Consider the following 24,443-nt stretch of genomic DNA (forward strand, 5'->3'; position numbering starts at 1 on the left):
CAAACATTAATGGCTATAAGTCAGACCAAATAAAAATACAAACTGGTAGTGGACAGGGCTGCCCACTATCACCCTTATTATTTGTAATGGCAATAGAAATGCTTGCAATCCCAATTTGTCTGAACCTTAATATACAAGGAGTCCAGATAGCAGGGAAACAACAGAAATGCAGGTTCTTCGTGGATGACCTCCTGCTGTTTGTGACCTCGTCCATCACTACCCTCCCCAATCTTTTCCAACTCCTGGCGGAATGTGCTGCATTATAGGGGCTTTGACTCAGTCCATCTAAACCAGAAGCTCCTAATATTTACCTCTCAGACCACATCCTTGCCTCACCTAAGATCTCATAAACCTTCACATGGCACCCTCAGGCCTTGCCATATGCAGGTATTAAAGGGATTGTAAAGTCTCACTTTTTTTTTTTTTTTTAATAACAAACATGTTATACTTACCTCCTCTGTGCAGTTGATTTTGCACAGTGCAGCCCAGATCCTCCTTTTCTGAGGTCCTTCTTTGCTGCTCCTGGCTCCTCCCTCCTGTTTATTGCCCCCACAGCAAGCAGTTTGCTATGGGGGCACCCGAGCCGAGCTGCAGCTGCGTGTGTTTCCCGATTGGCTAAATCAGTTGTCCTCAACCCTGGTCCTCAGGGCCCACTAACAGGCCAGGTTTGCAAGATAACTAAAATGCATCCCAGGTGATATAATTTGCTGCTCATTGATTGCAGTACTCTAGTCTGCATCTCCCCAAGGTAATACTTAAAATCTGGCCTGTTAGTGGGCCCTGAGGACCGGAGTTGAGGACCACTGGGCTAAATGACTTTGACAGCCGCAGGAGCCAATGGCGCCATGGTGTCTCAGCCAATCAGAAGGGAGAGTCCCGGATGGCCAAGGGACTCGTGGACATCCCTGGACAGAGATGAGGCTCAGGTGAGTATTAGGGGGTGCTGGGGAGGCTGCTGCACACAGAAGACCTTTTATCCTAATACATAGAACGCATTAAGATAAAAAAAAAAACCTTCTGACTTTACAACCCCTTTAAGCTCACCTCAGAGATAATCTTACTGTACCAGGTCTATTATATACTGTCGTATGCCTCAATGGAGGAGGAAATAAAGACATGGTTGACATACACTCTCTCATGGACTGGCAGAATAGCTGCAGTTAAAATGACCCTCATACTCAAAATACTATACTTTTTCTGTACACTACGCATCCCCATCCCCTCTCTAGAACTAATTCCAATCTAGCATTTAAAATTCATCTGGGGTCTTGGGGCTGTAGGGTGTCCCAGAAAATGCTATATGCTCACAAATAATCTGGGGGCTCGCGAGTGCCCCACCTGTTGTGATATATCGAGCAGCACAACTGCTTAAACTATCCCACATATATGCTACCTCTTACAGACCTGAATAGATTATACTTAATAATGTTGATATTCCCAACTCATATTTTCCTGAAAACATAGACATTACTGATTAAATGTACATATTTGCCAACACACCACGGATCAATAAATACCATCTAAAATCTTTATTGAAGATTACACATCACATGGGACAAAAAAGCAACATTTCGAAGCCATGCAGGACCCCTTCGTCAGGCATGTTGTGAATGAGTAATTTGTTTCTCTAACTTCCTCCATTTCTCTTAGATTATGAGCTTTTGTGAGCAAGACCATTTTACATAAATCTTTGTATATTCATTTTATGATTAGAACAATCATTTTGAACTTTAATTCATCAAAAGTAGGAGCATGTACTGGAATTTGGAAGGGTAAAATTATTTAAATTATTCATCAATGTAGGGTATGTAAAGTACAGAGAAAATATGGAGACAATCTGTACATTGTAAAAACTACAGCTACAGTGATTAGATATAAAACCATACACATAGATTGAGGGGGGGGGGGGGGGGGGACTTTTTTTTTTTTTTTAAGCCTAACAGCGTATTTACTGGTTATATACCCTCAAATATATTGATGACATGTATGTACTATATCAAACTCTTGAGCTACTGATTTAACACAAAGAGTTGATGACAAAGTAAAAACTTCTAGATACAAAATTGATACATTCAATTATCCATCAAAAACTTGCAAGAAACTTGTAGGGGGCCTATTAGGTGAAGAGGTGACATTTCTAAACAAATATGAGAGAATACATGTAGCATTCATTTTATGACACAGGATAAACCATCACTAAGGCTGGCTTCGCACCTATGTGGTTTACTGCTCCATACCTTAGATTACATTAATGCATGGGACTATGTGCACTGTACTGCCATTTTCTTAGGATAGCACCTCAATGTACATGTAGAGTAACTGTCAACACATCAAAAAGCACATGTCTGCACAGCATAATTGTTTAACTCCTTAAATGTAATGCAAAGGGTGTTATTATATTAATTCACATGCTGCAGCACCTTATAATCCTAAAATATAGAGCCAGTAAAATGATAGATAGTTAAGGCTGCTGTGTATATTTAATCTTAAGTAGTTTTAATTGGTGTTTTTTAACCACTTGCTGACCAGCCGCCACATTTTTACTGTGGCAGGTCGGCTCTATTGCACGAAACGACTTACCTGTAGATCCCTTCATCCAATAGCCAGTGGGGGCGTGGACAGTGGGTCCAGCGGATGCACTGTCCACAGGCCACTCGCTCCCCATAGAGACAAAACAGCGGTCTGCCTATGTAAACAAGGCAGACCGCCGTTCTGTCACAGATAAACACAGGGATCCTGTGTTCCTGCTATTCAGGAACACAGATCTCTATGTTCATCTATCTACCTCAGTAACAGTGCATATTTTTAGTACTGATTACTGTAGTATTGTCACTGGTCCCCTCAAAAGTGTCAGTTTGGTGTCTGATCTGTCCGCCGCAATGTCGCAGTCCCGCTAAAAATCGCTGTTCGCTGCTATTACTAGTAAAAAAAAATAAAATAAATAAAAATGCCATAAATCTATCCCCTAGATCACAGGTGACAAACACAAGGCCAGCGGGCCGAATGCGGCCCCCCAGGCCATTTTATATGGCCCTCACACCTCTCCTGCAGCACCCCCCTTTTTCTCTGCCCTCACCTTGTCTCAATAGTCGGCAGCAGAGGACAGAACTCCTTTGCCAGATCCTGTGCTTCTCTGTGCTGCTGTAGAAAGGCTCATCTATGCCCACCCCCTTCTCAGCAGTGCAGCAGAGAGGAAGGCAGAACTCCTCCTACAGATCCTGCACCTCCCTGTGCAGCCACAACAGCACCTTGTCTCTGCCTCCCCTGGTCCCAGTATTCAGCAGACTCTGTAAGCAGACTCCAGACCTCCTCTGGTCCTCCTCCAGACCTTGCACTTTCTTCTTCCCAGATCCACCCGCATCTTCTTTAGCACCAGGTAAGGGGGTGAAATGTGATGTAAGGAAGGGTGGGTGACTCTAGACTTATGATGGTGGGGGGCTCTTGACATTTCATGTAAGGGGGCGTGGGGTGCTCTGAACATCTAACCTTACAGATATAACTGGCCCTTTGAGGGCAACCATAATGCTGATGCGGCCCGCGATGAAATTGAGTTTGACACCTCTGCCCTAGATTGTAGACGCGATAACATTTGCGCAAACCAATCGATATACACATATTGGGATTTTTTTTAGCAAAAATATGTGGCAAAATACATATTGGCCTAAAATGATGAAAACATTTGATTTTTGATTTTTTTATCACTGTGTTTTATAGCAGAAAGTAAAAAATATTGTTTTGTTTTTCTAAGAATTGTCATTTTTTTTTGTTTGTTTATAGCGCAAAAAAATAAAAACTGCAGAGATGATCAAATACCACCAAAAGAAAGCTCTATTTGTGGGAAGAAAAGGTCATCGATTTTATTTTGGTACAGCGTCGCACAACTGTGCAATTATCAGTTAAAATGGCCTAGTCATTAAGGCGGTAAAACCTTCCGGTCCAGAAGTAGTTAATCTGTTTGTGCTGACCTGTATTAGATTGTGTTGGCAATGAAAAAGTAACCCCTATTCTAAAATTTCTTACAATATGCATTAATACACATTAACTAATGCAAGGCACTACTGTGTGTTAAGGGTTGCTGTGTTGAGGCAGCTTAATAAAGATAAATGAGCTGGCAGTGCACTTTAATGCATAAAAAAAACAGGAATTACCCATTTTTTAAAGCAGCACACCACAATGCATAGAAAGCGCTGTGGTGTGTTGCAGTGTGGGTGTGTTGCCTACTAGATGTTCATTGGGGGCTATTCTAAATTCATTCTAAAAAGTGCAACACATGAATGCAAATGGGCCCCTATTCTTCTTTTGCCCTCCTACTAAACCAAAATATCTGCGTACACTCATTCGATGGAAAATGAAGAGCTGTTGTAATCAATATATAACAAATAAATACTTATGAATTTCCAGGCCACAGAAGGCAAGTAATAGCATTCTAGTGCATGAGGCTCTTTAAAAGTGTTTTAATAATGTTTAGCAGTGGTCATCATCAAAGAAGAATACCACTTATTTATTAAAAAAAAAAAAAACTCATTACTCATTTTATTATTTATAATTAAAAAAATATTTTGCTTACCTCAAGTAACTGTGTGTCTGGCAAATATCTGTTTCCAAAATGATCAATGAACACAAAGTCAAAGTGTTCTACTCCATGCTCTGCTTTTAGCTTGGGGATGATGTGTTCTGTGGAATTCTGCAATATCTTCACCTACAGAAGATTTATATGGAATAAAATTCAGATATATGGACAAAATCCAATAAACCCACATAGAGACCTTATTACTATAATAACAGAGGAAAATCTACTGAAGATATAAAGATATGTTATTTCTTTTACGGTTATAAACCAGTGTGAATTTTGGAAATTAAAATGTTTCCATTATTTCTATGGTTATGGAGAATACATTCTATGCAAGATATTATTTGAATTACCGTAGTTAGTGGTTACATATCCTATTGATTTTTTTAGAGCTTGCAAACATTGTTCATTATCACACAGATTTAAAACCTATATGGTTTGCTTATTGTGCGCTAAGCACTGGCAGGTGATATTGCATTGGAAAATTGCAATATACGTCAATGCCTATGGCCATCTGTAGAGACAAATCTGATTTTAATGATGTTTTTGCCATAGCTATTGAACCTTTGGCTTGTCTTCTACGAACTGCCTCGGATGTAGCTGGTCTGGTCAGAGAAGGTAGCAAACGTATCTATATAGTTCATACCTGCTGGCAGGGAGGTCTGAAGATTGGATATAAATAAAAGAACATCATCAGCATACAGCTAATAATGTTCTTTTATTTTTATCCAATCATTGGACCTCCCTGCCAGCAGTCATGAACTATATGGATAAGTTTGTTAGATTCTCAGGGTTGGGTATTAATTGGGATAAGTCAATGCTATTGCCAATGGATTCTTTATCTATTGATTTACCACCTACTTTGGAACATATCAAAGTTGTTTCCTCTATTAAATATTTGGGTGTAACTATGACAGCGTCTCATTTGTCATATATAGCCAATAATGTTGCCCACTGGTTAAAAAAATTTCAAATTCAAAGTAGGGTTTGGTGTAGACTTCCCCTTTCAGTAATAGGCCGTATAAATGTAATTAAAATTATCTGGATGCCGCAGTTATTATACTTATTACACAACTCCCCAGTATAGACCCCCCCTGAAGAATTTTATTAAGGTTAATGACATATTTAGAGGTTTGATTTGGAGCATCAAGGTCCCTCGTATTAAATTGGAAGTTCCACAGCATTTTATGGAGGCTGTGGGGTTTGGCGGCCCCAAATCCAAGAATTCATTTTCTTTTAGGCCAATTGCAGCAAATTGCACAGTGGAGATCAGAGGCTTCAGCTACTGCCTCATATTGCTTAGTTTCTCTTGTGTTTCAGGGACGCCACCACTGCTTGCCCTGGAGGGGCTGTTGGGAGGCTCTTTCTTTTCTAGGGTGCCCACCCTGGTGCTGTTGTTCTAGGTTTGGGATTTCGTTAGGAAGATTATGGGGGATTCCTTCCTCACCAAATATACCCCCATTTGGGGTAATGACAGGCTCTCTGATTTATCGACCCTGCAGGGCTTTCAGCTGTGGGAATGGGTGGGAGTTTTTACCCTTTCACAGGTATAGGAGGGGGGCACACTTAAATCCTTTGAGCAGTTGAGGAGGGAATTTCCTTTGAACCCTAGGTGGTTTTACCAATTTCTGCAGCTGTGCCATGCTCTACATGCTCAATTTTCCTCTATCCCAGTTTGTTTTTCATCTGTGCCAGTACTGGATAGAATAGTTCAAGCAACTTCTACCAACCTCTATTTCCGATACTTATTCAGCTTAATTAGAGAGCACGTTTAATATATTTAATTTGCCGTTAGAGCTAAATGGGAACACAATTTTGTGCCCATCTCTAATGAAGCTTGAGAAGAAATTACTTGGGTAATTCCCTCGGTGTCTATTTCTCCTTCGCATTGGCTAACTCAGTTTTTTATTTTACATAGGGCGTATAGGACACCAGAATTTCTGTGTGCTATAGGCTTAAGAGCCAATTCCGCTTGTCCTAGATGTGGTAATTTGGGTTCCTTAATACACTTACTATGGTGTTGCCCACAGTTCGAAGGTATACTTAATGGGATTTCAGATGTTGATCTTCCAGTAGATCCTGTATGCTTTTTGCGCTATGTTGACTTTTCAGTATATAAGCCACCAAAGCGGACTACTGTCATACGAGTGCTATTTGTGGCTCAAAGACAAACTGCCCTAAAGTGGACCTCCCCACATCCTCCAACCGTATCCAACTGGAACTTTGATCTTAATAAGTGCATCTCCAATAAGAGACACATTTTCTTTCTCAAAAATCTATCTAGGAAATTTAATTTAAAGTGCAGTTCCCCCCCAAAAGTGAAAGCTCTGCTTATGCACTTCCTCCTCTCTTCCGATGCCAACTTTGGCACCTTTCGGGCGGGAGCAGAAACCTGTCAAAACAGGTACCTGCTCCCACTTCCACGTAAGGGTACCAAGGCAACCTACATAATTTGCGGTCCCTCCTCTTTCCTCCTGCTGCCTTCTGAGAGACACACATAGGTCCCAGAAGACAGCTGGACTATTCACAAAGTGCAGCGCAACTCACGCATACGCAGCTTTAAACAGGCTGTGAAGCCTCAAGGCTTCACTTCCTTTTTCGCTTAGTAAGGATGCCTGCACCCAGAGCCGATGGACGGGTTGGCTTTGGGTGCCGATATCGCAGGCTCCCTGGACAGGTAAGTGTCCTTATTTTAAAAGTCAGCAGCTACAGTATTTGTAGCTGCTCACTTTTATTTTATTTTTTTTATTTTATTTTTTTTAATAAAGGCTGGAACTCCACTTTAATTTGGCCACTGTGGGTAGTTCATACGAGTCCAGTATTGAGATAGGTAACAGTGTTAGTAATGACAGAACTGTTTGGTTCATTAAAAGTGGGCCACCTATGCCAATGTTGGATGTTTACTAAGGGGTGTTTTTTTTTTTTTTTTTTTTTTTCATTAAGTGCCGGTTCACATTTGTGCAATTGCGGAGATCACATGTAATTCGGAGCGCACTGCTCCTAAAATACATGCGATCTCTGTGCGGTGCGAATTTCACCCATACACTTTGTATGGCTGAATTCACACCGCATCAGCAATAAACACGCACGTGAGGCTTTTTTTTCATCCGCAGCAGAATCGGATCGCATAGTGGTTCACACTAGTGCGATCCGATTCTGTGCGAACTTGCAGATCGCACTGCGATATAGTGATCGCAACTGGGGGTGTCGTTAACTTTTAATTGACACTGCCTGCGTATCGCATATGGCAGTGTGAACTGCCAGAGGTGCGGATGCGATGCGGGATCACGCTGCATATTCGCAGCGTTCCTGCATCGCACAAATGTGAACCGGCACAAAATGGTTGTTTTTGCTTTGTTATGGTTTTTGTAACCTGATGTTTTTTTATGCATATTGCAAGCCATGCACTTTGAGACATCTTGTTTGTTTGTTTTTTTTTTTTTTGTATATGTTTATGTGTTCTTTGTAAACAAAAAAAAATTCAAAATAAAATCTGATTTAAAAAAAATGATGTTAAGTAGATTTCAATTACTTATTTTAAAAAATATATATGTATTCATTACAGATATAAACATACAAGATAGAAATACAGTGCAAATTTCTAATGTAAAAAGCAGTACGGCTTTTGGTTTCCACCCATACTAAAACTAGTAAACCCAAAACATTTGTGGAAATATTTTACTTTCCTATTTTCTTCCTAAAATGCAAGTTCATTTTTTTAAACCTCCCATTAATTTGAGAGAGAAAGTGAGGGTTATAAAACTCAAAGCAGTCTTTCATGGGAATTCTAAATGCTCTGTACTGGATTTAACCTTGGACTTCAGTGCTACTTCATATGCCAAGTGTACCTTGTCTTTAACTCCTGAAAACTCAATAATTTGCCTGGCCACATCAGCGTGCTCAGGATTCATCTCTATGGTGAGCAACATAGCTCCAGGCTTCAGTAAGCGAGCTATACGGATGGCGGAATAACCACAATAAGTGCCCAACTCTAGGACCGTGGATGGATTCGTTTCTTGTAGCACTCTATCCAGGATCAGGCCTAAAAGTGGAGCAACAGTAAAACAAGAGTGACACATGATGCATGAATGTTAAGATAAGACAATACTTTATTGTCATTGTATACATACAAGCTTTCACAAGACACGCTTTACAACAGTGATATCCACACATCCATCCTTAACCACTTTACCACTAAGCCTATTTTTGACACTTTTTGTTTACAAGTTTAAATCAGTATTTTTTGCTAGAAAACTACTTAAAACCCCCAAACATTATATATATTTTTTTAGCAAAGACTCTGGAGAATATAATGTCGGTCATTGCAAAATTTTTTGTCACGCGGTATTTGCGCAGCGGTCTTTAAAATGCCATTTTTTTGGAAAAAATTTGAAAAATCACATTTCACTGCATTTAAAAAATACTAAACAGTAAAGTTAGCCCATTTTTTTGTATATTGTGAAAGATGATGTCACGCCGAGTAAATAGATACCCAACATGTTACGATTTAAAATTGCGCCCCCCCGTGGGATGGCGACAAACTACGGTCAATAGAGATCTCAATCTGCGATGCTTTAAATCTATTTAACGGTTACCAGTTTAGAGTTAGAGTGTAGCTCTTTTTTTTTAATTATTGCCCACGCTCTGGCGATCGCTGCGATACCTCACATGTGTGGTTTGAACAGCGATTTCATTCGCGGCTCGACTTGCGTATATACGTTTTTTTTGTGCGCGAGCTAACGGTGACGGAGGCGGGTAAATTTTTATTTTTTTTTCCTATTTATTTTTTCTTTTTTTTTAACTTTATTACAGGTTTTTAAAAAAAATAATCTGATCACTTTTATTGCTGTCACAAGCAATGTAAACATCCCTTGTGACACCAGTATGTAGTGACAGGTACACTTTATGGAGGGATCGAGGGTCTAAAAGACCCTAGACCCCTCCACTACACTTCCCTGTATGCAAAACGCCGAAAACGGCATTTTTGCATACAGCCGTTTTTCAAAACTGCCGCCTTTTGCAGCACAGTAACCCGGAAGTGACGTCATTTTCCGGCATTCATCGGGACTCCATCCAGCCGCCGGCTGGGTGCTCGGGGCTCCCGGTGGGACGGGAGCCCCGAGCAAAGCCACGGAAGGCAGCGGGAGGGGACGTCCCCTCCCGCCCCCCCGGGTAACGATCGAGCGGCTCCCGAGCCGCATCGGTCGTTACCGACGGAAAGCCGACCATCGGCTTCAAACAACAGTACCGGGATGATGCCTCTAGCTAGAGGCATCATCCCGGTATAACCACGCAAAGTCAGCCGACACAGGTCTACGTGGCTAGACGTTAAGTGGTTAACCACTTCAGCTCCGGAAGATTTTACCCCCTTAATGACCAGGGCATTTTTTGCAAATACGGCACTGAAGGGGAAGTCTCCCCACTTGCTCCTGTGAGAGGTTTCTCATAGAGCAGTGGAGGAAGCCCAATCAGGGGACATATTCACGCTCGTAACTACCCAAGAAGGCAGAATTATGCTGCAAAGGATTCTGGGAGTGGGTATAAGTTTGGGGGAATCGCGTGACCCGGCGTCTTTGGTGGGAGCAGAGTCCCAGGAGGGAGAGAATGGCTGTCTCTCCTCCTGTTTGAGGAAGAGGATGTCTCGGGGGGGGGCTGCTCGAGGATCCAGAGAGTGCTAAGCTGAGGGGATCCGGTGTGCCGAGAACCAGCGGAGAGCGAGAGGGGTTCAGTCTCAGGAAAGCCTACACAGGTCGTGAGCACTGAGGATTGCCCCTGGGGGTCTACCTGGAGAGTTAGAGGAGACCACTCCGGAGGAGGTTCTGGGATCCAGTGTCAGCTAGCTATAAAGGGGGTACCTAGGTTAAGGACCTTGAAGTAGCAAAGGGAGTACATAGTCAGTGGACCCTGAAGAGCTAAAGTGTAAAGGGGGCGCCTGCGGTTTGGGCCCTGAATTGTGCAGAGTGCCAGTTGAGAGTTGCAGCTTTACAGTAATTCACAGTGAGCTACCTCAAGCCAGTGCCGGGCTGGAGAGGGTGGTCAGTGACTTTGCAGTGCAGCAGCGTCAGTAGTTCTATGCTTCACAGTCTTGAGTCTTCTGGACCTAGAGTCGAGGATTCAGCACTTCAGTCAAGATATAATGTGTTCTAAGCGTCAGTGAGCGCTGGCTAGCGTCAGCTGGCGTCAAGGCAGCTTTAACAGACTTTTTCTAGATAAAGTCTCGAATTGTACTTAGTTAAGCCTAAAGGAGTATCTGTAACGCTCCTGCGTTTTACGTATGATGTGGATTTTCAGCTGCAGAAATATTCCACTTCAGTAGTCATGTAGAGAAACGCTGAGACACCAATCCCAACTCTCAATGACTCATCATGTGTGGATGATCTCAATTCAGCAAGTAAATACACACACTCAATAAGATGTTTCCTAGAGTGACTTATGTATATAGTAACACAGTGATGATAGGCTGAAGAGACAGGTTGGGTAGAGATTGTAGATGACAGACACTTGAAAGGAAATGTTCTTGAAAGTAAGATAGTAGCAGATGGGATGCAGATAGGTTTAGCAATCATGTATGGTAGTAGATGACAGAGTAGCAGGTGGACATACAAGAGAGATCAACCCAGTGCAAGAACAGGTGGTAGTAGGCTCAAGAGCTAGCAATCTTAGATAATGCAGATGTAGTACTAGTCCTTAGTATGCAGAGCTAGATAGTGTAAGCTTTAGTATAAAGGTTATAGAGGTTTCCCCTGTGGGGTACTTATCACTAATAGCAATGTAGCAGAGGAGAGGTTCGGCAAGCGCGGATGATCCGGTAGCGGAATACAGGGATCAGCGCAGCGTGGTTCCGACAGCGAGGTATGCTTGCAAGCATGAGAGCTTCAAGACAGGTTAGCATCAAGGCACAAAGCAGTTTGAACGAACACATGTGAGTGAGAGCCGGCGATCTAAATAGCCATCCAGTCCGGCGCTCAGTGATGACAGCATCAGTCTTAAAGGTGTATGCGCACCTTACCAAAAGAGAATGGTGGGGCGCATACACTTATGAAAGAGTAATTAGGGTACCCAAAGGTACCAGAACATTACAGTATCCCACTCATTCCCTTCTCTCATCCCCTTTATCTACAATAAAACCCAAGATGCCGGAGTTGTCAATGTCTCAGTCCTCACACCCAGGGTCGCAGCTCACATGGGCTGGAGAGGTAACCGGTAACAATGGCAGACCCACATCAGGCCCAATGCCTGGAAAACCTGCTACATATACGTAGGGCACTTCTTAAGTGGTTAAATATGGCAAAAATATGTAATATTATTAAAAAGTAACATTTTTACATGGAGTTCTAAAAACTCTGCAACTCGTGGATTTAAAGACATTGAAATACAGTGCTGATCCCACATATGCACATTCCCTTTTATCCTCACATGCATGGGTTTTGTATGTAAACTGAATTATTACTGGAAAATCATTGGTCTAACTGTTAAACCTATGTATTTGATCATTTTTATATCACTGCAATTAAAGTTTTCTTGGATAGTGAATTAGGTTTGGTTGTGCTCAAAAAAGCTTACATGCCTTTCTAGTAAAATTGTAGGCATGTGCTTTGAGCCCACATATATATTGTTCATCCAAATATTACCACACAGTTATGCCTACTGTTGCACCATACTCAGCATATACTGCTTGTTCTCCAGATGTGATGTTTGCTAATGATTAGTTTCTACAGAGGAAATATTTGAGAGGTATTACTGTAGCACCCTCCTAGGTAGATGCTAGAGAGAGAGAGTATCGTTTTTGGCTCTGTATGCCTATCAGAGGAGCAGCAGGCAAATTCTATATTGCTTTCTGCTTAACAGGGAGCAGGATCTGTGAGTTAGGTCTGCTCATGGTGCTCAGTGTGTGATTCGTCTGGTCTAAGGAGTGTTTCACACTTGGTCCAATAGGGAGGTATATTGGGAAGTGGAGGAAACCAGGCCAATGGGTAAACAGGTTTTAATACAGCCTCAGTGATTGGCACAGACTGGTTTTCTCGGTGCATTCTGGGGTGTGGTATAAAAGCCAGGAGCCCATGTGCTTGGGATCTTTGGCTGGTGAGCAGAGTCATGGAAGGAGGGTGGCAGCTGCCTCCTCCTCTGTAGCAAGTGGTGCGTGGGTGAAGGTGGTCGGCCTGGTGGACCAGAAGGAAGGAGCTGAACCCAGAGGTTCAGGAGAGCTGACTGGAGGGGTTGAGACACTGGAGAATCTAGAAAAACAGTATAATGAAAACAGGGGATCGTGCCTAGAGGCCTGACCTGAGAGGGGGCCACCCCAGAGTAGTATCGTCAGAGGACGGGTGTCAGCTGGTGGAGTGAAAGGGGGTGCTAGACGAGTACCCTGAAGATAGTTAATCAAGTCATCTACTCAAAGACTTAATCCTAAAGTTCATCTAGTGGCAAGGTGAATCAGCAGCCTGCCTGCATCTACAGACTAAGTAGTCCTCATCTTTTGTGAATAGTTCAATTCTGGAGTATCCCACTCTTCACTTCTCCTATCCCTATTTAAAATAAAAACACAAAAACTACAACCCCTAGAATGTTTATTGACTGAGCCAGGAAGAAAAGAGTTAAATTGTGCATGCTGCAATTGCTAACAGTAACCCAGGGGGATTCCAAGGTACACATTTCAGCAGTCCTCAAGGGGGCAGTGCTACATTACTATAATGAAGCATGTATTGAGTTTTGAGATCATGCACTATGGAACGAAAGAGAAATTGTAGGCTTGGGTCAGACATAAGGAAAGTGGTATCTCCGTGGTTTTCTTATGGTCTACACAAATCTGCAGATATCATTGCTTTCTCTGTAAACTTGCACGACTTGCTGTATATCTGAAATTCTCTTCTGAAACTGAAACAATGATTAACTTAAAGTGTGTGGCAGGCAAAAAAAATGTTTTTCTAGTTTTGGTTAGATTGAGGAAGAATTAGAGCTGCTTTTGGTTTCTAATGCTAAGAGCTCCAATAAAGACTTATGCCTTCAGTTCCTGCCTGACTGACAATGGTTTCACCCGAAGGAAATGAAGGAAAACCTGCTGCAACAACATGGATGAACTTAAACATTTTACAGAGGTTCTATCTCTGCTCTTCTCTACTAAAAAATAAATTGTTTTATTTTCTGCCTCTGCCCCTGATAGAAGTAGAACTCCGACATGGGTTCTAACCTTTCTCCACTCATTTCAAAAGGTAGAACAAAATTGTTGGCTGGACATACATGCAGAGCTGGTGCAAGGATTTTTAAAAAAAAAATTGCCGCCCCCCCCCATATGCTCTCCCACCCCCCATCCCAAGTTGCTGAATGGTTTAAAACCAGTGGCGGCTGGTGCTCCATAGGTCGGGGGAGCCGCAGACGGACCTGGCCCCCCCTGGGCACCAGTTCACTTACCTTATTCCTCCAGACGGCGACGGCTTCCCCCCCAGTCTCCTCCATGTCCCCTCTCGGCAGCCGTCTCCTCCTTCCTCCTCCATCAATAGCATACCTTCTCCTTTGGCCAATTGGGAAACAGTTCTCAGGACCTGCTTCCAGATTGGCTGGGAGGAGAATCAGTGTGACAATAGCAAATATTAATTCACTATTGTCACACAACTGGGTGGGCTCAGGGTGCAGTGCTCTGCGCCCCGAGGCCACCCTTTTTGAAGCCTATTAGAGCCTCTGGCTCTATTCAAATGCTTAAAAAAAAAAAAACCCTCACTGGAATCCATGCATCTGGCGCCCTGCATGTAGATTAGGGGGCCGAACGCATGGATAGGGGGGGGGGCGGTGCCCCTGCGCCTATAATGGACAGGCCGGCCACCACTGGTTAAAATCCCTTCAGTGACTTACAGTAAGTCACTTACCTCTGGTCAGGCTCTGCCCGGGCCCCCTGCTAAGTTGCACCCTAGGCGGCTGCCTAGGTCGCCGGCCCTGCATACACTTTAAGCCTAAAATTCCATCTTTAGCACTTAAACAAAATCTTAACCCAATCCTCTACCTAACCCAACCCTTAACCTAACACACCTGTCTAATCTAATCTAAAAAAAAGCCCATTCCCCCCTCCTAACACCTATTCTGACTAGCGTGTGTGGGTGGTGCCTACATGCCTTGCATGCAAGGGTATATGTCCTTTTGGAGCGCGCTCATCAATGCCCAGGACCAGGCGGAGGCTGTGGTCATGTAAACAATCTAACATTAAGGTAGTTCCCCCGACTTACTGATGACCCTTTGCTGTGTAGGGCAGATGCAGGTGCAAAAACAAATGCGGTCTTGCACACTCAACGATTGTCAAAATCCTTAAACGCAGTACTATAAAAAGTGTAGAGTTATTTCACTGGTGCAGAGAGCTATGCTTACTTCCTATCTTGGAGACTACACAGAAAGTAATGGGAAATCTCCCCAACAGGAGCAGAGATCAGTAAACCCAAGACAGAGATTATAATTTTCACCCCTCCACCAAAACCAAAAAAAAAAAAAGGTTTTGGTTAGAGTTGGGCTTTTAAACATGCAGTCTCACATGTTTTAGTTTGAAATATAGTTATGTTCACATAAAAACATAGACAATGTACCAGTATATCCCATTTCACTTGCAGACATACCTTTCTCATCTCCCACATTCATGGCCCATTCCTTTTCTCGACAGTAGGTATCAATTTGGTCCAGCACACTCTGAGGGTTGCCACGTACTGCATTCTGCAGCACAAACTCAAGAATCCTCTGTTCCCGGGTTTCAGCCATAGATACTGCAAAGCTTTAGTTCACTCCTGGTACCTAGAGAGTTAAAATGACAGCAATAGCTCATTATCACAGATATACGGTATATATTATGCATTTTGTTGTGGTCCCTAGTGCAGGCAGGGAGCATCTTGTGCATGCCTTTATGAAGCAATATACAACAAAAAAATATATGTAAATGAAAAACTTTTTTTGTACAAGAGTTTTATGGATTTTTTTGTGTTCAAAGCAAACAATAAGATTAAACATAAAAAATTAAATGTTTTATAGACAAAATGGAATCATAGGGTGACTTCACTGACTGTATAGAGTCCAATATGAACAGTATAACGGAGTCAAAATAAGTAATGAGAATGAGTGAGGAATTGTGCACATGCATATCTCTTGGGGATTTGGGGGGGGGGGCAGATGTATGGGAAAAAGGAACATCAGGGACTGGGAAGAAGTATAGAGACAGGGGATAGATGTGGGGGAAGTAAATCATTTTTAAAACAAAGAAAGGTAAAAGTCAGATAAGAAGAAAGAATCACATGGAGTATACCCCCTTCACTGGGGTCTTAACCAGAAAAGTCAGAGTGGGAGAAATTATGTTACATAAGGAGAGGAGCCTCTCATTCAAGTTTAGCTATCTAGTGTATGTGTGCTACCCCTTTAGGCAGTGGTGTATTTAGGTTTTGTGCTGCCCTAGGCCGGACTAAACTTGTGCACCCCCTAATTTACCTACGACCCACCCCTTACTGTCAAGGCCAAACCCCTTCCTGTTTCAGACCCGCCCTATCATCTATAAACCACACCCCTTCCTCTTTAGGCTCCAACTCTTCCTCTCTGTACATTAAAAGTGGGTACAAAGTGCCTACTTGTATATTTCGTTGTTTTGTATGGGTACGTTGGCTCGTGAGAGCGCTCCTGGGGGCCCCCACTAGGCAGCAAGGATGCCAATCCACGGGGCCAGCGGCCGCAATTGCAGCCGGGCACCTGCGATCGTTCCCTGCTGAGAGAGAACGACGGCCTGCTGTTGTAAATACAGCTGACCGTTGTTCTCCCTGAAATGATCACAGAGCGCCTGGGATCCTTCTATATAGGAACACAGGTCTCTATGGTCATTTCACAAGCCCCTCCCCCATACAGTTAGAAAACACCACCTAGGCTCACACTTAACCCTTTGATCACCCCCGGGTTAACCCCCTTCCCTCCAAGTGTCATTATTACAGTAACAGGGCATATTTTTAGCACTGATTACTGTAGTAATGTCACTGGTACCCCCAAAAGTGTAAAAAATGTCAGTTAGGGGTCCGATCTGTCTGCCGCAATGTCGCAGTCCCACTAAAAATCGCAGATTGACGCTATTACTAACTTTTGCACAAACCAATCAAAATACGCTTATTGGGATTTTTTTGACCAAAAATATGTAGCAGAATACAAATTGGCCTAAAAGGATGACAAAATTAGATTTTTAAATTTTTATGGGGGGGAATGTTATATCGCAGAATGTGAAAAACAATATTTTTCTTTTCCGAATTGTTCACTTTTTTGGTTTATAACGCAATAAATAAAAATCACACAGGTGATCAAATACCACCAAAAGAAAGCTCTATTTGTGGGAAAGAAAGGACATTAATTTTTTTAGGGTACAGTTTTGCACGACCGCGCAATTGTCCTTTAAAGTAACGCAGTCCTGAATCGCAAAAATGGCCTGGTCATTAAGGGGGAAAATCTGCCAGGGCTGCGGGCATAGTGCAGGGGCTGCAGACATGGTACAGGAGATGCAGGGGTTGCTGGAATTTGCAGGGGCTGCGGACATGGTACATGAGATGCAGGGATTGTTGGCATGGTGCAGGGGCTGCGGACATGGTACAGGAGATGCAGTAGTTGCAGGCATAGTGCAGGGGCTGCAGACATGGAGATGCGGTGCTGCGGGCATGGTACAGGCATGGTACAGGAGATGCAGGGCTGTGGGCACTGGGCAGCATAGTACAGGAGATGCAGGGCTGTGGTCACTGGGCACTGGCAGCATGGTACAGGAAATGCAGGGCTGTGGGCACTGGCATCATGATACAGGAGATGCAGCAAGGCTGTGGGCACTGGCAGCATGGCACAGGAGATGCAGCAAGGCTGTGGGCACTGGGCACTGGCAGCATGGCACAGGAGATGCAGCAAGGCTGTGGGCACTGGCAACATGGCACAGGAGATGCAGCAAGGCTGTGGGAACTGGGCACTGGCAGCATGGCACAGGAGATGCAGCAAGGCTGTGGGCACTGGTAGCATGGCACAGGAGATGCAGCAAGGCTGTGGGCACTGGCAGCATGGCACAGGAGATGCAGCAAGGCTGTGGGCACTGGGCACTGGCAGCATGGCACAGGAGATGCAGCAAGGCTGTGGGCACTGGCAGCATGGTACAGGAGATGCAGCAGGGCTGTGGGCACTGTGACTGAGCAGCATAATATAAAAGATGCAGGGCTGTGGGCAGCATAGTACAGCCGATGCAGGTGCTGCGGGCATGGTACACGAGAATCTCCTGTACCATGCCTGCAGCACCGGCATCTGCTGCGGAGGAGTCCGAGTCTCACTTACCTTGAGGCGCCTTTGCGTCACCGCGCAGGCGCCACCTGCCCGGGAATAGCCGAACATCATGTTCGGGTTTTCCCGAGCCGCGGCCATTTTTTTTTTCTTTCAGGTTCAGCGGCGGAATCGGGGGGGGGGGGGTTTTCATGCAGGGGGTCGGCTTTTTTGCCGCCCCCCCACAAAGTGCCGCCCTAGGCCTAGGCCTTGTCGGCCTAGGCCTAAATACAGCAGTGCCTGTAGGAGCTACAGTAGTTAAAGTAGAAGTTCAACCTAATACTAAAATCTCTAAATCTACTGGCATCCACAATCTAGGACTAACCTACACTGCCTTTAAAAAGTATTCATACCCCTCGCAATTTTCCACATTTTGTCATGTCACAACCAAAAACGTAAAAGTATTTTATTGGGATTTTATGTGATAGACCTACACAAAGTGGGCACATAATTGTGAAGTGGAAGAAAAATGATAAATGGTTTTCACATTTTTTTACAAATAAATATCTGAAAAGTGTGGCGTGCATTTGTATTCAGCCCTCTTTACTCTGATAATGGTGTACAATGTGTAACGTTGACATCAAACCAATTAATTGTATTATAGACGTGAATCAAAATAAAAAAACAATGACTCTAAGTAAAAACAATATCAGTGAAGTCCAAAAATCATCACATAAACATAACTGCTGAAAAGGAAAAATAGTCTGTGTATGAAGGAAAATCCTCAAAAAATCAGACAGTGTGATACTTGGTGAATGAACCACAAGTCCCAGCAGAGGTATGATTGATAGGAAGCCTTATTTCCAGCGTAGATCAGAGAAAAAACACCCGTGAGTAGGATATAGGGAATGGCTGCTTACCAGAAATATAGGGCCCCCAAACAAATGGGAAGACCATATGCGCAATGGATACACAGATTATACAATCGGCAAAGACCAATCCTCACATCAGGCACCAGTAAGGCAAGCCATGTATACAGCAGGAGATGAAATTAAGGGCCAGTGAATGCGCCAGTAGCTCCTCATAATGCACATCAAATATGCCAAGCCGTGGATATAAGAGGGAGATACAAGGAACACATAGCGTAATACTGCTAATGTAAAAAAAACTTTTTATTAAAATTTACTTACAAAGCATCCAGATACGATAAACGTGTCAAATATTGCAGACAGAGAAGGTAAAACCGCGGCGTCCCGCATTCACAATACAAAGCCGGAGTCCAAGGAGGCGTGGTGATGTCACGTCCTGTACCACCATCACGTGGGCGGTACCAGATGTGACGTCACCACGCCCCCTTGGACGCCGGCTTTGTATTGTGAACAAAGTTTGCGACCGTGCTTCTGTTATCTGTTATCTTCCGTGCACTGTAACTGGTTTGTCGCTCTTGCGACCGTGCCCTGGCATTCCACCACCGTGGGGAGGCCCCAAGATTGCAAGAAGAGGGCCCACTGCAGAACTTGTGAAAGGGTCCCATTGCGAGTAAGTAAAGGGCCCCAGGATCAGTGGGAAGAGCCCCAGACTTGAAGGGAAGGGCCCCAGTGTCACATGGCTGTTGGGTGCTGACTTTGTTAACTTATGGCTGTATTGTGTGTTACAGACTGAAACACAGTACAGCCATAACAAAGTCAGCACCTAACAGCCATGTGACACACTGTGACAGAGCCATGATAGAGCACCTGCTGCATGTGCTGCCTGTGTGATTTGCTGATAATCATAAGACACAATGAGTTGCTACTTTACACTTGCGTTTCGGGGATGGGGGGGACGGGGTGGCTGTAAACATGTACAGCTGGGCAGCTTTTCTAGAACCTGCCCCCCCCCCCCCCAACCACTTTCCTTTAACCTCTTCCCATCGAGCGACATACCGGTACGTTGCTGGATTGGAAGGGTGATATCTCGGTCATCGCTGCAACAATGATCGCGAGTGGTTAAGATGTCACTGGATTATTTTGAAAGGTGGCAGAAGTGGGTTCCTTCCCCCCTCCCACGCCACCACCTTTACTGGGCTATACTAAGCGATAATGCTTTGGAGGCCAGAGGAGAGACATGGAGTCTAATAGGGCCTAGATCTCTCCATAAAAAGAACCTGTCGTGGCCCATGCTATCACAAAGGACGTTGTTTATCCCTTCTAATAGCAATAAAAGAGATAAAAATGTGAACAATGACAAACCTGCATTTTGTTTTGAAGTGGGGCCAGAGGCAGGGTCGAGGGTGGGGTTGAAGGGGGAGGTAGCATCAGGTAGCCTGTATGGGGCACCATCATTTCTAACAGCAGCCCTGTTGTCACCTGTCTATTGCTTGGCCAGACCCGCCTGTTTCTTCGATGAAGATTATGATTATAGGTTGTCTGCCCTGATCTCTGCTCTGTATTGACCACTAGCGATGGGCTCAAACGTGTTTGTACCGAGCCCCCCAGGAACAACGCCAATTATAGGCAGCTTGTGTAGGTGCAGCTGCCGGTGAGGAAATGCTTAACTGCCTATGATTGGCCGTGTGCAGTGATGGCTTCCTGGTGGGTTTGATACAAACACGCCCGAGCCCATCACTATTGACCACTAGTATGTTTCATCATTGATACAGCGACCGATCACCTATAAAGTCAAGTCAAAATATATTTCCAGAAATGCAAACCATGGAGTGCAACCTGCAAGCTACTACATGATCAATTCCAAACCCACTTTGCAGGGATCAGAATAAAGGCAGAGAAATACTAAACTTTGTATCTCATATGGCACAACCACAATCCATAACTCATAACCAACATATGCTACTTATTACTGTATTCTAGAAACCCAACAAACCCTTATTATAACTCATCTGTATTTAAGGGCCATTCACACTGGTCACACCGCATAGTGTATTTTAAATGTGTTCCATTAAAACTTTATGCAATGCTGCGACTAGCTGGTTGTTAATGACACTGGCGTTACCGGCTTCTTAACAGCCAGCATCTTTAAAAAGAAAAGTAAAAAATGGTGTGATTTCCATTGACTTACAATGGAAGGCGCGTTTTTGGTGCATGAAGCCTCCTACATCTCTGCTCTCTGCTGAGGATATGTGCAGGACAGTGGTGGTGTTACCTCTACATTTACAAGGAAATAACTGGGATTGCAAGGGCATTTGGTGCTTGCAAAATTGTTATGCTTTGCAACTATTGAGAAATCTATTCAAATTAAAGTGGCTAAAAAGTTTTTTTTTTTTACCTTAATGCATTCTCTGCTTTTAGGTCAAAAACCTTTCAATAGATGCTCCCTCGACAACCCCCACCCACCCCCCTTTTAACAATTATCTTAGCCTAACTTCGATCCAGTGCTGTGCCCATCTGCAGCAGCTCCTCTTCCCTCTCTCTCCTCTCACAGGAAACTCAGCAGCAGTGGGAGCCATAGTCTACTGTCAGTCTTATTCTCTAAGGAGGGACCCGAGGGTGGGGCTGAGCTACATTGTATTTGTTCATGGATGCACACAGCCCGATTCAGGAACGTGCCCCCATGCGTGCCCCCATAGCAGCAGGCTTCCTATGGGGGCACTCAGAGAAGAGAAAGAGTGGAGAGCGCCAGCAGGGAACAACAGAAGAGCAGGTTCAGGGTTGCTCTGTGCCAGTGGCGTACCAATGGGGGGTGCAGGCTGCCCCGGATGCCGCGCACTGGGGGGGTGACAAGCCGGTACTCGCGCCGCTCATCTCCTCATGTTAAGGCAGCTGCTCCCTCGGTCTGTGCTGTGCTGCTCGCGGGGGCAGGAAGAAGGTGAGTGCCCGAGGATTGAGCAGCCTCCCTGTGTGACTGGATAGGAGGAGCGGTGAGGCAGCTGCATATAGAGGAATTGATCTTTCCATATTCCTCCTGCAGCCGCGAAATGCCTGATTCTCCCTTCTGCAGGCATTCAGCGGTTGCAAGAGGAATATAGAAAGATGAATTCCTCTATATGCAGCCACCCCACTGCTCCTCCTATCCAACTTCTTTTTTCTTTTGCTGGCCCCCCCAGTGCTGTACAGCCCCCCCCCCCTCCACCCCTCCCAGTGCTCTTCAGCCCCCCCCTCTCCTGCCCTCCCAGTGCTCTTCAGCCCCCCCAGCGCTCTTCAGCCCCCCCTCCAGCCCCTTAGTGCTCTTCAGCCCCCCTTCAGCCCCCCCAGTGCTCTTCAGCCCCCCCTCTCCAGCCCCCCAGTGCTCTTCAGCCCCCCTTTTCCAGCCATCCAGTGCTCTTCAGCCCTCCCTCCAGCCCCTTAGTGCTCTTCAGCCCTCCCCAGTGCTTTTCAGCATCCCCCTCTCCAGCCCCCGCAGTGCTCCTCAGCCCCCCTCTCCTGCCCCCCATGCTCTCTGGCCCCCCCCCAGTGCTCTCCACCCCCCTGTTCTCCCTGGCTCCCCCCCTCAGTGATCTTCAGTCCCCCCCCCCCAGCGATCCCTGGCTCCCCCAGTGCTCTCTGCCCCCTCCCCCCCATGCTCACTGCCCCTCCACTCTGTGCTCTCCGTCCCCCAAATTTTCCCTGCCCCACCAGTGCTCTCCACCCTCGTGCTCTCCAACCCCCTACAATGCTTTCCAGACACCCCCCCCCCCGCCCTTCAGCTCCTTTAGTGCTCTCTGCTTCCCCTGTGCTCTCCGGCCCCCATAGTGCTCTTCTATCATGTCTGCAGTCTCTTACCATCTCTTGTATGATGTCCGCAGTCTCTGACCATCTCTTGTATCATGTCCGCAGTCTCTGACCATCTCTTGTATCATGTCCGCAGTCTCTGACCATCTCTTGTATAATGTCCGCAGTCTCTGACCATCTCCTGTATCATGTCCGCAGTCTCTGACCATCTCTTGTATCATGTCCGCAGTCTCTTACTCAAACTTAAACACATTGCTAATAGTATTAGCTATCTGTTTTTGCTGAAGGTAGGACTGTCAAGGGAAGCAGAGAGTGTAAAAGGGGGTACTGTGATTAGAGAGACAAGGGGGGTGCCAGATATAGGATCCGTCCTGGGTGCCAAATGCCCTAGGTACGCCACTGCTCTGTGCAAAACCATTGCACAGAACAGGTAAGTATAACATGTTTATTATTTTAGGGAAAAAATTAAGCTTTAAATTAAAACTGCTCTAAAGTTGTTGTTCTTGGAGTTTGGCTTTAAAACAACAGTTGTTAAAAGATGACAATATGGGGGAGATTTACTAAAACTGGTGCACACAAAATCTGGTGCAGCTATGCATAGTAACCAATCAGCTTCTAACTTCAGCTGGTTCAACATCAGATTCTGTGTGCACCAGTTTTAGTAATATTTCCACCCTTTGGGTCATTGACAAAGCCATGGGGACACTGCAGCACAAGCAGCGGACACAGCACAGATTGCACTGTTATTTTGCAGTGTATGCTCCAGGTACAGTGATCACAGGAATAAATGTCCCTTTGTTTTATGTCCAGCTGATGTTGGCTGAACAGTAATCAAATACAGCTCAAATATGTAGAAGGCTCAGGCAGTGAGTTTCCCAATATGTTCCTCTCCCAGTCTACACTTCTGGTCTGACTGCCTTCCCTACAAATCCGTTTGTACAGATTTGTAGTACACAAGCCTCTCTTTTTTTCAAGAAGAAGTAAATTATTATTTTTAAGTATCCTATATTTCCTGACATTTGTTTATCCCAAGTGCAATCTTACCATAAATCATACTCACGTTGTATATGTATGTGCACTTCCCAGCGCTCGATCAGGAAGTGACTCAAATCACATGCTATTTTTTTCTATTGTTCTTTAGAACTGGCCAATCCACAGAAAGGAAAAATTAAGCAATGACATTGCAAAAACGCTTGCTATCCCTGACAGGGAAAAAGCAGACACGAACGCCCACTGGATTTGTCCCACCTGGCAGACAAAGAATGAGTTTCACAACTGATCACTACTCAGCACATAACATTCTGTTTAATACAAATCAGTTAATTCAGTCTTCCTCACAGAATGTGTAATCAGAACTGAGCTAGACAAATAAATTAGTTTTCCTTCTGCAAAATCTTGCCCTTTTATACAGGGTAGTTCTGAACCGGGCTTTGATAAAAATGTAACTAGATTACATGCCAGGATGGCCTGCCAGACTGTTCATGTTGAATAAAGGCATTAGCAAGTTTGTGGCACGTTACAGATAAAGCTGAAAACTACTGTCTAGCTGGCCAAAAATGGATTTAAATTTGTCTGGTTCAGTGGTACCCCCTTATCGGCGGCCCTCGCTGTACGGTTATCTAGGATTGCTGTTAGAAATCACATGCCCCCATACAGCCTACCTGGCCTGCCTCTCCCCCTCCAAAAATATTAAAATAGTTTTTTTTGCTAAAATGCCATGGCTGCAATATCATGCTTTACAACCATGGCAGAAATTATACCCGCATTGAACAAGACCTATTAAAGTGAATAGCGCTGCTCTGCAAGCACCCCGCAACCGGGGCTAGAGGGGGGGGGGGGGGCTGAAGAGCACTAAGGGCCTGGATGGGGGGGGCTAAAGAGCGCTAAGGGGCTAGTGCAGTGGCGTAGCGTGGGTTTTTAGCGCCCAGAGCAAGGTAAGTAATTTGTGCCCCCTACACAAATCTACTAGACCACTACACAGACCACTACACTGACACCTA

The 24,443-nt window shown here is 44.6% G+C and overlaps 1 protein-coding gene across 1 annotated transcript in view; it reads right to left on the reverse strand.

Annotated features, from left to right (window-relative positions):
• The window catches only part of LOC309563789 (catechol O-methyltransferase-like), a 34,244-nt gene extending 10,676 nt beyond the window's left edge, over positions 1-23,568 (reverse strand). Inside the window, exons 1-4 of the mRNA XM_082268402.1 lie at positions 23,504-23,568; positions 15,166-15,337; positions 8,419-8,612; positions 4,568-4,699 (exon numbers count right to left, since the gene is read on the reverse strand). Coding sequence (XP_082124528.1) covers positions 4,568-4,699; positions 8,419-8,612; positions 15,166-15,304 — 465 coding nt within the window. The 5' untranslated portion in view covers positions 15,305-15,337; positions 23,504-23,568. The remainder of the gene's footprint in view (positions 1-4,567; positions 4,700-8,418; positions 8,613-15,165; positions 15,338-23,503) is intronic.
• Positions 23,569-24,443: the final 875 nt, after the last annotated feature.

This window comes from Pelophylax lessonae, assembly GCF_965119305.1.
Source record: "Pelophylax lessonae genome assembly, chromosome: 1".
Lineage (NCBI taxonomy): Eukaryota > Metazoa > Chordata > Amphibia > Anura > Ranidae > Pelophylax > Pelophylax lessonae.